The sequence below is a fragment of the Macaca mulatta genome, chromosome 2 (genome assembly GCF_049350105.2).
Source record: "Macaca mulatta isolate MMU2019108-1 chromosome 2, T2T-MMU8v2.0, whole genome shotgun sequence".
In the NCBI taxonomy this organism is placed as follows: Eukaryota; Metazoa; Chordata; class Mammalia; order Primates; family Cercopithecidae; genus Macaca; species Macaca mulatta.
The window spans coordinates 115,909,865-115,924,558 of NC_133407.1; the positions used below are offsets into that span (position 1 = coordinate 115,909,865).

The following is a 14,694-nucleotide window of genomic DNA, read 5'->3' on the forward strand; positions in this document are numbered from 1 at the left end:
GCCCCATGCCATGTCCCCAGGCTTCCTGACCAAGTGCATCCAGCTCTACGAGACCACGGTGGTGCGACACGGCCTCATGCTCGTCGGGCCCACAGGCTCCGGCAAGAGTACTGTAAGCAGAGCCAAGCTTGGCAGCCAGTGTCCAGACAGTGGGCCTGCAGGGGGTGTGGCTTCAACAGGGGTTGGCCTCCATTTATGCCCCTTGGCATAGAATACCCCTCCCCGCCCCGTGGTCCCCAGCCCACTCCAGCCCTGCTCTCTGGGAGCCTCACTCTCAGGCGATCCGTCTCCCAGTGTTACAGAGTCCTGGCAGCTGCCATGACATCACTGAAAGGGCAGCCATCCATCAGTGGTGGCATGTACGAGGCTGTCAACTACTACGTGCTCAACCCCAAGTCCATCACGATGGGCCAGCTGTACGGGGAGTTTGACCTCCTCACCCACGAGTGGTGAGTGACCCCCAAGTCCCACCAGTGATGCCCTGCTCCCAGACCTCTGGAGGCTGTTGGCCGCAGACACCCCTCCCTCCATTAGCCCAGTGGAAGGCCAGGTTCTGCAGTCCAGCGTCTGGGATTCTATTCTCCATTCTACTTCCTTGCTGAGTGATTCTCCTCACCCCCCAGGCCATGGTTCCCTCGTCTGTAAAGTGGGGGACAATAATGGCACCATGCTCATGGTAAGGCAAGAATGACTTAACATGCTCAGTGCCTCTGCAGTATCTGGCCATTGTTATGACCTGAGAGAAGCTAGTGAGCCCTCTCCGGGCCCCCGCTCCCAGGCCGGGGTGTGCATTTTAGGGGAAGTGCACTGAGATGGGAGAAGGGCAGCTGGATGGAGACTGCTGAGACATCAGAACCTGAGGGGCCTTTCTCTAAGGCTATTCTGTTTCTCCAGACAAGAGTCTCCAGTTCTCTGCTGGGGGTGTCTGCTTGGCTCCAGTGTTCTGGGAGCCCTGTAGGGGATGGTCACTGGGAAGGGACAGTCGCCCACCTTCCACAACATGAACCTGTACTGCTTCCCCCATTTCTGATGAAGATTCTCCCCCATATCCACTCCAGTTTCTTATGTAGGTAGGTGGGGGGGCTGGGGGTCAGACCAGAAAAAGGTCCCCTGTTAAAAAAAAAAAAATTATTCAATGAAACTTTTTTTTTTTTTTTTGAGACTCAGTTTCGCTCTTGTTGCCCAGGCTGAAGTGCAATGGCGCCATCTCGGCTCACTGCAACCTCCGCCTCCTGGGTTCAAGCCATTCTGCCTCAGCCTCCCGAGTAGCTGGGATTATAGGCATGTGCCACCACGCCCGGCTAATTTTGTATTTTTAGTAGAGACAGGATTTCACCATGTTGGTCAGGCTGGCCTCCAACTCCCTACCCCAGGTGATCTGCCTACCTCGGCTTCCCAAAGTGCTGGAATTACAGGTGTGAGCCACCACACCCGGCCCTCAATGATACTTGTTAAAGCATGCTGAGGAAGAACGTATTCAGGAGCATGGCAGGCACAGAGACCACTGCACTGGGGCCTTGTAGTTAAGGGGAGAGACCAGGCTCTGAATACAGCATGGGTCAGTGAGAATCTATAGTCAAGGGGCAGGGTGAGCATCAGTGGGTGGAAAATCCAGAGGAAACATCAGTGGTGAGGGGGATTCTGGCTGAACCAACCTAACAGGATTCCAACTGAAGGCAGGCCTCAGGGTAACCAGACATCACCTGGGGGTAGTGTAGGGAAGGAGCCTCAAGAGTGATCAGATATCAAGGGTTCTGGCTAAACTGACTTAGCAGGGTTCTTTGCTGAAACTGGATTTTACAAGGATGTGCATATATAGACACCTAGGAGAAAGTTCCAGAGCCTAAGGCTGGACCAAGCACAGCATCTTTGTTAGCCCTACCAGCCCCTTCCCTGGTGTGTGCTGCCTCTGAGGTCTGAGGCCCCTGGGTTCTGAAGCAGGACCTGGCCACTTCTCACCACGCTGCTTTCTCTGCTCTGTCATTTACCCTCCTCCATCTCTGTCCATTGTCTTCCAGAGCTGCGCTGCCTCCATCTCTGCTGTTGCCTCCTCCCCTGTCCCTTTTTCCTGTTGGGATTTCACCTTTAATGGGGCTTCAGCAGGGCGGGTACATAAGCCCATGTCTTCATTACACCATGTGACACCAAAAATTCCCACTTTTCCTATTATACTTTTTAAAAGGACAAAGAGATTGAAGGAAAATGTAAAGCAGAGCCCGCCCACCTGGGGGCCAGGCTTCCCTGGGAGCCAGCTGTGCTCGAAGCACAGCCTCCCTGATGTCTCCAGCCCTCTCCTCCCTGGCGCTGCAGGACAGACGGGATTTTCTCCTCGCTCATCCGGGCTGGGGCCATCGCCTCCGACACCAACAAGAAGTGGTACATGTTCGATGGGCCGGTGGACGCCGTCTGGATTGAGAACATGAACACGGTGCTGGATGACAACAAGAAGCTGTGCCTCAGCTCTGGGGAGATCATCAAGCTCACGGAGGTGCACCCACCTGTCCACCTGCCCACTCTCCTCCAAGGCTGGGTGGGCCTGGAGGCTGCACCATGCTGGCCAAACTCTGCCCCCTCACCCCTTTCAAGGCCATGGGTGCATCTCAGGCTGTCACCGTGACTCAGCAAGAGCCCTCCTGCTAGCAGGAGCTTAGGCTCAGCTCCTAGTGCCCCTCCCTGGCCTGAGCTCCCACACCTCAGGGTGTCCCACAGTTGTTCAGAGCACCCTTTATACAGACCCTCTTTCTGTTGTGTTCTGAGTCCACCAGGATGCCTGTCCCACTGCTCCCTGGTTGATGCTGCCTCTTGCCTCCCAGGCCCACTTTCAGTCATGTTGCCTCAGTAGGGTCAGGTGGGGTCAGGTATGCATCTGGTCCTGGCAGTGTGCCCGGGGTCTGGGAGATGCCTGGCACAGACCACCATGGGGACCTGCCTGGTGTGTGAGGAGCAGTTGTCAGAGAAACAGGGATATGGCCTGGGCACAAGAGCAACTCACAGGTCTACACTGAGTTCAGCTCTTGAATCCTTCTAAAAGCAAATAGCTGGCAGTCAATGTGGACCTGTGTCTATGTGCACAGGGGTTGGGGGGGGCGCTCTGGAGCAAAATACACAGTTCCCATCAGATGTCCCCAGGCCTCCAGGGACCCCAAAATGTCCTCACCCCAGTCTGGTCAGCGAACTCCAGGAATCTCCTGGCTTGGGGTCCTCCTCAGGGCTCCAGGGAGAGCCACATTATCAGCTGAGGACCCAGCGGTTCCTGCATCCCACCCAGCACTGCCCCTGCCCCACAGCCTGCCCACATCGCCCACTTACAGGATGTGCAGCCCCTCCCTGCAGCCCTGCAGCCCTTTCTCCAGGCCTGGGGACTGGCAGCCAGCCCATTCATGTGGTTCGTCTTGGCACCAGGCAATGACCATGATGTTCGAGGTACAAGACCTGGCGGTGGCTTCACCAGCTACGGTCTCCCGCTGTGGCATGGTGTACCTGGAGCCCAGCATCCTGGGGCTCATGCCTTTCATCGAGTGCTGGCTGAAAAAGCTGCCCCCCTTGCTGAAGCCCTACGAGGAGCATTTCAAGGCCCTCTTTGTCAGCTTCCTGGAGGTGAGTGAGGCCATGGGTATGCCTGACCCCGGCAGGGCACTGTGGCTGCTAGCCATGAGAACCGGGTGCCTGTTCCCTGCAGGAATCCATCTCCTTCGTTCGGTCCTCAGTGAAGGAGGTGATCGCCTCAACCAACTGCAACCTGACCATGAGCCTCCTCAAGCTGCTGGACTGCTTCTTCAAGCCCTTTCTGCCTAGAGAGGTACTGGTCCCTCTCCCCATACTGTTCTCCTTGCTCTCTGGGGCCTGAAAGAGAGAATTGGATTGGTGCAACATGGGTCACAAGACCACCTGTCCAATTGGCTGTAGAGAAACAAAGCTGTGTGGCAGAGGTCAAGACATGCCCCTGCTCCACTTCCTCAGGCCGCTTGATACTATTCCTGTCTCAGCCTGATACTGTTCCCTTCATCCCCAGGGCCTCAAGAAAATACCCTCTGAAAAGCTGAGTCGCGTCGCAGAGTTGATTGAGCCCTGGTTCATCTTCTCCCTGATCTGGAGTGTGGGTGCCACTGGGGACAGCAATGGCCGCACCAGCTTTAGCCACTGGCTAAGGCTCAAGATGGAGAACGAACAGGTGAGAGCAGGCAGCCCCCAGGGACCAGGAGCCTCAGCCCTACTGGGCCTCACAGCCTGCTTCTCCTCCTGGTTCCTGGCAGCTGACTCTGCTCTTCCCAGAAGAGGGGCTGGTGTTCGATTACAGGCTGGAGGATGCGGGCATCAGTGGCACCAATGACAATGAGGATGAAGAGGAGGAATACAAGCAGGTGGCCACAGGTCCTCCCCAGAGACTGCACAGGGAGGGTGGCTGCTGTTCCCACAATGAATTATGGCCACACAGGGAGCGGTCACATTGACGGCCACCAGGTCTCAGGCGGGGGTTATTTACATCATCCCATGAATCCTCATGGCCCTGTAGAGTGGTTACTGTTGTGCTTGTTTTCCAGATGTGGCAGAACTGTACTTGAACCTAGGGCTGGGCTGAGAGGGGAGACGTTCCAGTACCTCCCTTTCCAGCCATACACACTGCCTCTTCCACATTGATGCGGAGCCCAGGGACTGCCCACCTCAGTTCCACTTAAAAGCCCCATTTTCCCCGAGACTGGGCTCCCCAGGGGTGGGGGGCAAGCTCTTGAAGCCTGCTTTAGTGTCCTCATCGCTGCTATCAGCTAGCAAGGGCTCCAGGAGCCCACCCTCATCCCAAGGTCAAGACCCCAGCCCAGGAGGACAGAGGTGGAAAGGTGTCTGCAGAGACCTGTCCATTACTGTGCAGGGTCCTGCTGGGGGCTCCCAGGGCGCATTTGGGTCTAACAGTTAGGACTGTGCCCAGTGGGATGCATTGGTTTGGCTGGCTGTAGTGATCCCCCCTTCAGGGGACGTCTGCAAGCTGGGTCAGGGCTGCTGTGAGTGAAGGGATTTGTGCAGGCAGGGACGGTGATGGGAAAACTGGACCCAGTGGCCTCTCAGCTTCCAGCTACCAGCACCCATGGTTCTGGTCCCCACATTTCTTGGGTAGCCTGAAACTAAACAGCAAACACCTTTGCATTCTGGGCTGTTCAATTCTCGGAGCATCTCCTTTCTGCAGAGACTCAGGGCCTGGCAGTCCTTAGGGAGCCCCCAAACTGGGCAGGGAGAGCCCTCCTATGCAGTTGTGCTCAGTCCCCATTCTTGGCTGTTTGTGCTGGGAGTTACCCTCCCCATGCAGAAAGCAGGGCACTGGACTTTCTGTTTCCGCCGGAAGCAACCCTGCCCCTGGACCCTCTTGCCAAAGCCCAGCCGTGCAGCTCCTGGCCCTTCTGCACTTGGCCATGGGGCCGCAGCCAGGAGTGGGGCAGGAAGGGGTTCCAGGCCCACCGCCGAGCCACCTGTGATTCCAGGTTGCCTGGGTGAAGTGGATGGACTCCTCAGCTCCATTCACCATGGTACCAGACACCAACTACTGCAACATCATTGTGCCCACCATGGACACCGTGCAGATGTCCCATTTGCTGGACATGCTGCTCACCAACAAGAAGCCTGTGAGCATCCCCAGGCCCTGCCTCCACCGTCCCCAAGGCCTACACTGGGGTTTGACCAGCCTCCCACACTGATGCAGGGGCAGCTCCTCCTGTGCACCAGGCCCACTGCATGCTCCTTCTGTGCCATTCCTGCTCTGCCAGGTGCTGTGCATTGGGCCGACAGGCACGGGGAAGACACTCACCATCTCTGACAAGCTCCTTAAGAACCTGGCACTGGAGTATGTCAGCCACTTCCTCACCTTCTCAGCCCGCACTTCAGCCAACCAGACCCAGGACGTCATTGACAGCAAACTGGACAAGAGGCAGGGCACCCCTCCCTCCTTCCTCACCCCTGCGTCCCCCTGGTCTGGCCGACCCAGCTGCTGTCCCACCTCTCCACCAAATTATGCTCCTGGGTTTGCCAGAAACCTCCAAGGGGGAACTGGCAGCCCCTCAAGGGGCCCAGGGTTCCCTCACAGACTGCTCCAGAGCCTTCCCTCTATCAAAAATTCCTACAAAGCTGGTCAGCGGGTGGGTGCTCGCCCTGGCTGGGCCCTTGGGCAGGGCCCTGGGTCTGTCTGTGAGAAGCCTGTTGTCCATCTGCCTGCGAGGTGAGACTCACTTTGAGGGAGCTCAGACTCAAGTCAGCCTGTCCCAGCTGTCCCAGGACAGTCAGAACAAGGATGAGGGTGGGTCAAGACATCTAGCAATTTGGAGGAGGCTGAAATTTAGCAAGGGCTTCCCAAAGGGAGAGCTGCCACCCCGTTGCCCCTGGATTCTCAGAGGACCTGGTGCCTGTGGGTGCTGGGCTCACACAGCCTCTCCCCTCAGGCGGAAGGGTGTGTTTGGACCACCTCTGGGGCGCAGCTTTATCTTCTTCATCGATGACCTGAACATGCCGGCCCTGGAGACCTACGGCGCACAGCCACCCATCGAGCTGTTGCGCCAGTGGATGGACCACGGCGGCTGGTACGACCGCAAGATCATCGGTGAGTGTGGCTGGCCTGGCTGGCAGGGCAAGGGCTGGGCGTGCTGTGCAAGAGCACAGGAGGCGCAGCACTAAAGGCCTACACTACTTTAAGGCACCCACAAAAATGTTGTAATTTATCTTAAAATTAACGGGGGGCCGGCGGGGGGAGGGGCGGAGAGACGCCGCCGCCATGGCTGCCGCAGTCTCTGGGAGCCTGAAAAAGGTGAAGCGAGAGCAAGCAAACGACTCAGTCCCCAGGCGGCGGCAGGGGCAGTGGCGGCGGCGGCCCACTCCAGCCATGCCGAATAAAAACAAGAAGGAGAAAGAATCACCAAAAGCAGAGAAGAGTGGAATAAGTTCAAAAGAAGGACAAGACATAGTAGAATCAGAGCAAATTTCCGTCAGGAAAACATCCTTGTTGCTGTCCCATCTACAGTGTCTGCTAAAATAAAAGTACCCGTCTCTCAGCCCATAGTGAAGAAAGACAAATGGCACAATTCTTCAAGGTTTAGTGCAAGCAATAATAGAGAACTTCAAAAACTTAAAAGATGTTCCTCCTGCTGATCAAGAGAAGCTTTTTATCCCAAGGTTACGTCAGTGTTGCGTCCTCTTTTGACTTTGTTTCTGATCCACTAAGTGACCTAAAGTGGAAGGAAGTAACACGAGCTGCTTGAAGTGAAATGGTAGAATATATCACCCATAATCGGAATGTGATCACAGAGCCTATTTACCCAGAAGTAGTCCATATGTTTGCAGTTAACACGTTTCGAACATTCCCACCTTCCTCTAATCCTAGGGGAGCAGAATTTGACCCAGAGGAAGATGAACCGATGTTAGAAGCAGCCTGGCCTCATCTACACTTGTTTATGAATTTTTCTTAATATTTTTAGAGTCTCCAGATTTCCAACCTAATATAGCAAAGAAATACATTGCTCAGAAGTTTGTATTGCAGCTTTTAGAGCTCTTTGACAGTGAAGATCCTCAGGAGAGAGATTTTCTTAAAACCACCCTTCACAGAATCTATGGGAAATTCCTAGGCTTGAGAGCTTACATCAGAAAACAGATAATCTATTTTATAGGTTTATTTATGAAACAGAGCATCATAATGGCATAGCAGAGTTACTGGAAATATTGGGAAGTATAATTAATGGATTTGCCTTACCACTAAAAGAACACAAGATTTTCTTATTGAAGGTGTTACTACCTTTGCACAAAGTGAGATCTCTGAGTGTCTACCACCCCCCGCTGGCATACTGTGTAGTGCAGTTTTTAGAAAAGGACAACACCCTCACAGAACCTGTTGTGATGGCACTTCTCAAATACTGGCCAAAGACTCACAGTCCAAAAGAAGTAATGTTCTTAAATGAATTAGAAGCGATTTTAGATGTCATTGAACCATCAGAATTTGTGAAGACTATGGAGCCCCTCTTCCGGCAGTTGGCCAAATGTGTCTCCAGCCCACACTTCTAGGTGGCAGAGCGAGCTCTCTATTACTGGAATAATGAATACATCATGAGTTTAATCAGTGACAACGCCGCAAAGATTCTGCCCATCGTGTTTCCTTCCTTGTACCGCAACTCAAAGACCCATTGCAACAAGATAATACATGGCTTGCTATACAACGCCCTGAAGCTGTTCATGGAGATGAACCAAAAGCTATTTGATGACTGTACACAACAGTTCAAAGCAGAAGAACTAAAAGAGAAGCTAAAAATGAAAGTACAGGAAGAAGCATGGGTTAAAATAGAAAATCTAGCCAAAGCCAATCCCCAGGTACTAAAAAAGAGAGTGACATGAAAATGTCCAGGGTTACTTGAATGTTTTTATAAGGTTGAAGTATGTGTTCACCATGCCGGGGGAGGGGCTCAATTTCACTAACGTTGTATATGAAAATGTCTGCAATAAAAAAGTACTTTTAAACTTTGTAAAAAAAATTAAAGGGGAGGAGGATGAATTTTTAGGGCAAAGAAAAATTTTCATGTGTAATATTGATGTATTTGTCTTTATTCCAATACTGTTCTAAAGTATAATTTTGAATTTTTGTATGGCGAAGGGGCCACAAAGGTCATAATGAATGCAGCCCTGGCCAGGGCCCTTCCTGACTTCCTGCCCCTACTCCAGGCGCCTTCAAGAACTTAGTGGACATCAACTTCGTCTGTGCCATGGGCCCCCCCGGTGGAGGCAGGAACACCATCACCCCACGGCTGATGCGTCACTTTAACTACCTGTCTTTCGCTGAGATGGACGAGGTCAGCAAGAAACGCATCTTCTCTACCATCCTGGGCAACTGGATGAGTGAGTATTGGTGGGGGTGAGCATGGACAAAGGCAGAAGCCCAGGCCAGGGAGGCCAGACCAAGGACAGCTGGGTGGCCACCAGAAAGGGTGGAGTGGCCAAACCATGACCGCAACCCCGGCTTCACCTCTCACTCAGCTGTGTGACCTTTGGCAGCTCATGAATCTCTCTGAGCCTGTTTCTTCATCTGTACCTACCATTCCAGGTTGTGAGGGTTAAATATGATATTGCATGTAGAGTACCTAGCATGAAGCCTGGCACGTGGTGATTGCTGGATGTATGATACACATAGATATGCACTCACTCACATACATACATATGTATACATTAGTACTTGCCCAGAAACTCTGGGGGAGGCATGTTACTTTTGTAAATCGGGAGAAGCCACAAGATAGGATGGATGGAGTGTCTCTGAGCCTTTATGGAGTTTGGGGAAAAGCTTACCCCAAGATGCTGTTTCCCCTACCATTTCACCTGGCCAGGGTGAACAGCAAGATGTCCACCTAACCCCGAGCCCCGTGTCTCTCCCTCCATCCTCTAGATGGACTCCTTGGAGAGAAAAGCTACCGGGAGCCTGTGCGTAAGTGTGGGCCTGGGCGGAGGCCCAGGAGGGCCTGGGTGGGAAGGGGGCACTGGTTCCAGGAGGAGCTCTGGGCTCTGGTTGGATATGTTGAGACTGGGACCAGGCGCCGTGGTGAACCATCCCCAGGTTCATGCGGGGACCTTGGGCCACTGGGTGCCAGAGCAAAGGTTGACACAGGCACTGGCTGCCCCACAGGCTCATTCACCCATTCTTAGAGTCAGCCAGCCCTTCCATGCCTGCGTTAGTGTCCAGCTGATGATAGACGCAAATTAAATGCAAAATGAATGCATGAATAAGGGAATCCAACAAACTCCCACCCTATGTGAAGAATCAGAACTCCAGGGAGCAGGTGTGCGCAGGAAAGCCGGGATGTCTGTGGGGCAGACATTGTGATGAATCTGCCCGTCGTCGCGGCAAGGCAGCTGACCACTGCAGCCCCTGTCCTTGCCCAGGCCTGCCTCCTCCCCCTGCCTTCAGCTGAAAGAGGCTGTTGGGAGACAGCTGCCTTTTGGGTCTGCACCCATCTGCTTACCTGCGCCCTGCCTTCCTTCCTGTGGCTGGGAACGGACTGCTGCTCCACGGCAAAGCCCAGCCTCCTCCTGGGCCTGCCTGGGAATGCGGCTCCCCTCTTCCCCACCAACACCAGTGCTTCCTTCACCATTGGGCCTTCCACAAACAGGCCCCATTCTCCATCTTAACCACCAAATGCAAAACAGCCTCTCTGGGCCCCCTTCCCACCTGCCCCAGCCCATCACTCTACCTCTCTGCTCACCTTGATAGCAAAACTCCTCCAAAGCATTGCCTCTTCCCCCTGTACCCGCCCTCCCCTCCCACTTTCCTGTGAATGCCCGCCTCACCCTCTGAGAGTGCTCTTGTCACCAGTGGCCTTCTGTGGCCAGACCAGCGGTCAGCCCTTGTCCTCGCCTTCCCGGGGGTCAGTAGTGCTGGCCAGCAGACATCCCCTTCCTGCTGCAGGCTTCTCTCAGGCCTCCCCCATCCCTGGCTGCCCATTCTCAGATGGACTGGGCTTGGTCTCCAGCCTCTTCTCCCTCCAACCACACTCTCCTCCCTCTTCTCCCTCCAACCACACTCTCCTCAGACAGTCCCATCCCGCCTCTGACGGGGAAATCCATCTTTGTGCTGGCAACTCCCAAGTCTACATCCTCAGCCCAGACCTCTCCCCTCAACACCTGGCTCCGCATCTCCCCGAACCTGTCTAGAGCCAAACTCCTAAGTGCCCTGGTCCCTGCACTCTTCTCATCTCAGGCTTTGGCAGCTCCATCCTTCCAGGTGCTCCAGGCAAGATGGAGTCTTGGCACCATCCTCCATGCCCCCTTCCCTCGCCCCACAGCTCACCTGTCAGGAGTTCCCATAGGTTCTCCCTTAAGAATCCATCCCGATCAGCCACTGCTCACCACCCTGTCCTCGCCCACCTGGCCAGTGCTGCAGCCCTGCCATGGTCTCCTGGCAGCTGCCTTCTCCTGCCTAAGGTCTATCTTCTGCTTAAGGGCACAGGGACCCATGAAATCATTCCATCAGGCCACATTCCTCCTCTCTCACCCATCGCATCCAGGCAAGAGCCCGGGTCCTGACAGCGGTAGGGAAAGCCATCCTCAGTTCGCCCCACCTCGTCCTCTGATCTCACCGCCTCCTGCTCACCCCCTCATTGCTGGTCCTTAACATGCCAGGCCTGCTCCCACCTCTAGGCCTTTGCCCTTGCTTTTCCCTCTGCCTGGGACAATTTTTCTCCAGTTATGTGCGAGTTTGCATCTCACTTCTTTGCTTGACATCCCCTTCCTCAGTGAGGCCTCCCCCAGCGTTGCTGTAAAATCGCCCCCAAGCCCAACTCTGGCCATCCCCAGGCCCCTTTCCTGCTGCGGGGCTGCCCGTAGCCCTTGACACCTGTTTGCTGTCTTTGTTACTTGCTAATCCACTCATTGTCGGCCTCCCGACAAGAATGTCAGCTTGAGAGCGAGGAGTATGTCTGTTTGGGTCACTCTGTGCCCAGTTCCTGTGTCAACAGACAAGCCCCTCTCCTGCCCTTTCTTTCCATTTTTTCTACTTCTCACCAAGTTTCCACTGACAGAATTTGAGTTCCCAGCACAGAATTGGATAGTTTTCAAAGAACAGGCCGATAGGTGTGTGAGTGGTGAAAATGCAGGTTGAGAAGTGGGCAGCCCTGAAGTGGGTGGTGAGCCCTCAAGGTCGGGGGTGTGCTCCAGGCCTCCCCACACCCACTCTTAGGCATCTTGAGGCCTATGTGGACCATGAGACCCTCCCCACATGTGGCTCAGAGATGGAATGTTCAGGTCTGGGCACAGCCCCCGTAGGACAAGGCAGTAATGGCCCCGCCCAGCACTGACCACACGAGCACCCCCAATTCCATGATGAGTCCCAGTGCTCCGACAGGCCATGTTGGCATAAAGATATAGGGGGTGCAGAGCAGGAGATTCTTCACCTCCCCCACACTGGGGACATCCAAGACGGAGCCAAAGGGTACGTGGAATCCAAGCCTGAAGGCTGGGGAAGGGGCTTAGTGGGGGGCACAGCAAAGGCAAGGACGTCAGGACCTGCAGAGGCAACAGAGGGAGCTCCTGGCATGTGACCCAGGCCACTCTCCTATTCCCCCAGCCGGGGCCCCCCACATTGCCCACTTCACGGAGCCCCTTGTGGAAGCCACCATCATGGTGTATGCCACCATCACCTCCCAGCTGCTGCCCACTCCAGCCAAGTCCCACTACACCTTCAACCTGAGGGACCTCTCCAAAGTCTTCCAAGGCATGCTCATGGCTGATCCAGCCAAGGTCGAGGTGAGGACCGGGCAGGCACCCTCCCCAATGCCCACACTGCTCTCCCCATCCTCCCCAGCCCCACCAATCTCAGGCCTTCCTGCCCAAACAGGCCCTGGAACATGGGGATGCCAGGCCCCCCAGAGCCTAGCCTTGGTGCAGCTGAGCCCAGTCTTGTGGGTTGAACCCACACCTGGAATGGTGGCTGAGACAGGGATCACATGAGAGAGCCAGGGCAAGATGAGGGAGAAAGAGGGCTTCTGGTGTGGGCCCTGCATGTGAGAACGCTTGAGGGACAGTGAGCAGGGTGCCCTCTGGGAACCAAAAACACTCAGGTGGAAGGAGGGGGAAGTGTAGTAGGGAGCCAGGTGTCAGGAGCAGTGGCAGGGATGGGGCCAGGCACTAGACACGGTGGGGGGGCAGCATGGAGCTTAAATTTGTTCTAATGAGGAGCTGTGTGGGTGGGCGGGGGACAGACCTGCACTTTGGAATGGGACTGAGCGGCCAGTGTATGTGTAGCCCAGGCTAAGGAGATGGGGTGAGCAGGACAGAAGCTGGCCCTGGCCTTGTAGCCATGTTTATAGCCAACAAAGTCTACAGAAAAGGCTGGGAGCTTCCGGAGGGCAGTTCTGCCACCCAGGGAGATGCAAGGAAGCTGGGACAGAGGCGGCAGCAGAGATGGAGAGAGGGGCAGGTTCCGAGGAGATTTGTGGGTCATGTCAGTGTGGCTTGGTGGGTGGTTAGATGTGGGGTGTTGGGAAGGTATTAGGAGAATCAAGCATCGCTCACAGGCTTGGGGTTAGGGGAGCCACAGGGGGCTAAATGGTGGAAGTGAGGTGCTTGTGACAAACTAGCAGAGCCAGACACCCAGGAGGCACTTGGCCAGCTGGACTTGGAGCTGAGGCATGAGGAGGCCAGGCAGCACTGTGCAGTCCACTGCATCCTCAGCCAGCCAGCAGTCGCACTGGCCAGCAGCCCCCGCACATTGTGCCTGGGCCGTGGTAGGGGAGCCAGGCTCCAGTCAGGGCCCCAGGAACTGGGGTCCACCCTCCCTCGCCTAGTGCTTTGAGAGATAGCTGAGGGCTCGGGGGCCAAGGACAGGCACCGATGCTGGGGCTACCACAGGACCAAGTGCAGCTGCTGCGACTGTGGTATCATGAGAACTGCCGCGTGTTCCGGGACCGACTGGTGAATGAGGAGGACCGCAGCTGGTTCGACCAGCTCCTCAAGCGCTGCATGGAGCAGTGGGAGGTGACCTTTAACAAGGTGTGCCCCTTCCAGCCCATTCTTTATGGGGACTTCATGTCACCAGGCTCCGATGTCAAGTCCTACGAGCTCATCACCAGTGAGAGTAAGGTGAGGGGTCCAGGCAGGCACCCTACCCCTGGTGGGGTCTTCTTCAATCTGCCTCCCTGGGGCCCAGGCCCCCTGCAGTCACTACTAACAGACCACCACACTGTAACCAGGGGGCCAGGATTCGGGATGAGAAGGCCAGCTCCAGGAGACTCCCAGCATGCCCTTGCTTTCTCTGGGTACCAGTTTCTTTGCTTATCTCTGAGAACCAGCCTGTGGTCCAGCTGAGATGGGCTCTAGACATAGGGGCAATCATCCCTCCACAGAGGGCTGGGTTGGGGGGCCTGGGGCCATGGTTCTGTTTCTCTCTATATGCATCCTTTCCTAGTTCCCAGAGCTCCCACCAGGGTCCCAGGGTCAGCACACCCTGGTGAGCCCCAGAAGGAGCAGGCAGGGCTCTGACTCACCTCTCAGGCCTCCATGTGTCCCTGGGTGAGGCCTCGTGCAGGGGGGCCTGGCTTCTTAAGGCCCAGCATCCCCACCATGCACAGGAGGAGCAGGGTACGCTGTGGCAGGTGAGCTCCCCATCAGGGAGGGCCCCAGTACACGGTGCTCTGATCGCCTGAGCCCATGGCTGGAGTCACCCCAAAAGTGGCAGAAAGCAAGTTCCTACAAGGGACTGCCCCCAAGCCATCCCTAGATTGGACTGGTTGAGATTCCAAAGAAAGAAGCATTAAATTCCAGGGTAATCAGTCCAGAGCATTTATTAGGGGAACTCACTTATGGGGGAGAGCAGAGATGTTCTAGCTCAGTATGGTACGTCTGCAACGAAGGAGTCATATGAGTTATGGAGTTCACATGAGGACTGAAGGAATTTGGGTGGGCTGGGGCTAGCTTCTATGTGTTTAACAATATGCTTGATCCCTCAGTGGGTTTTGTTTTTGTTTTTGTTTGTGTGTGTGTGTGTGACTGAGTCTTGCTCCATCACCCAGGCTGGAGGGCAGTGGCACAAACTTGGCTTACTGCAGCCTCCACCTCATGGGCTCTATCAGTTGTCCCACCTCAGCCTCCCAAGTAGCTGGGACCACAGGCATGCACCAACATGCCCAGTTAATTTTTATATATATATTTTTTTGGTAGAGGCAGAGTTTTGCCATGTTGCCCAGGCTGGTC

The 14,694-nt window shown here is 55.2% G+C and overlaps 1 protein-coding gene and 1 pseudogene across 1 annotated transcript in view; both read left to right on the forward strand.

Moving 5' to 3' along the window:
- Window positions 1–14,694, forward strand: part of DNAH1 (dynein axonemal heavy chain 1) — an 82,199-nt gene that overhangs the window by 48,374 nt on the left and 19,131 nt on the right. The window contains exons 34-47 of the mRNA XM_015130758.3: window positions 21–112; window positions 295–449; window positions 2,311–2,488; window positions 3,403–3,597; window positions 3,680–3,799; window positions 4,013–4,171; window positions 4,254–4,361; window positions 5,472–5,612; window positions 5,754–5,914; window positions 6,423–6,580; window positions 8,683–8,856; window positions 9,398–9,436; window positions 12,071–12,249; window positions 13,354–13,584. Coding sequence (XP_014986244.2) covers window positions 21–112; window positions 295–449; window positions 2,311–2,488; window positions 3,403–3,597; window positions 3,680–3,799; window positions 4,013–4,171; window positions 4,254–4,361; window positions 5,472–5,612; window positions 5,754–5,914; window positions 6,423–6,580; window positions 8,683–8,856; window positions 9,398–9,436; window positions 12,071–12,249; window positions 13,354–13,584 — 2,090 coding nt within the window. The remainder of the gene's footprint in view (window positions 1–20; window positions 113–294; window positions 450–2,310; window positions 2,489–3,402; window positions 3,598–3,679; window positions 3,800–4,012; window positions 4,172–4,253; window positions 4,362–5,471; window positions 5,613–5,753; window positions 5,915–6,422; window positions 6,581–8,682; window positions 8,857–9,397; window positions 9,437–12,070; window positions 12,250–13,353; window positions 13,585–14,694) is intronic.
- Window positions 6,825–8,358, forward strand: LOC100423939 (serine/threonine-protein phosphatase 2A 56 kDa regulatory subunit gamma isoform pseudogene; annotated as a pseudogene).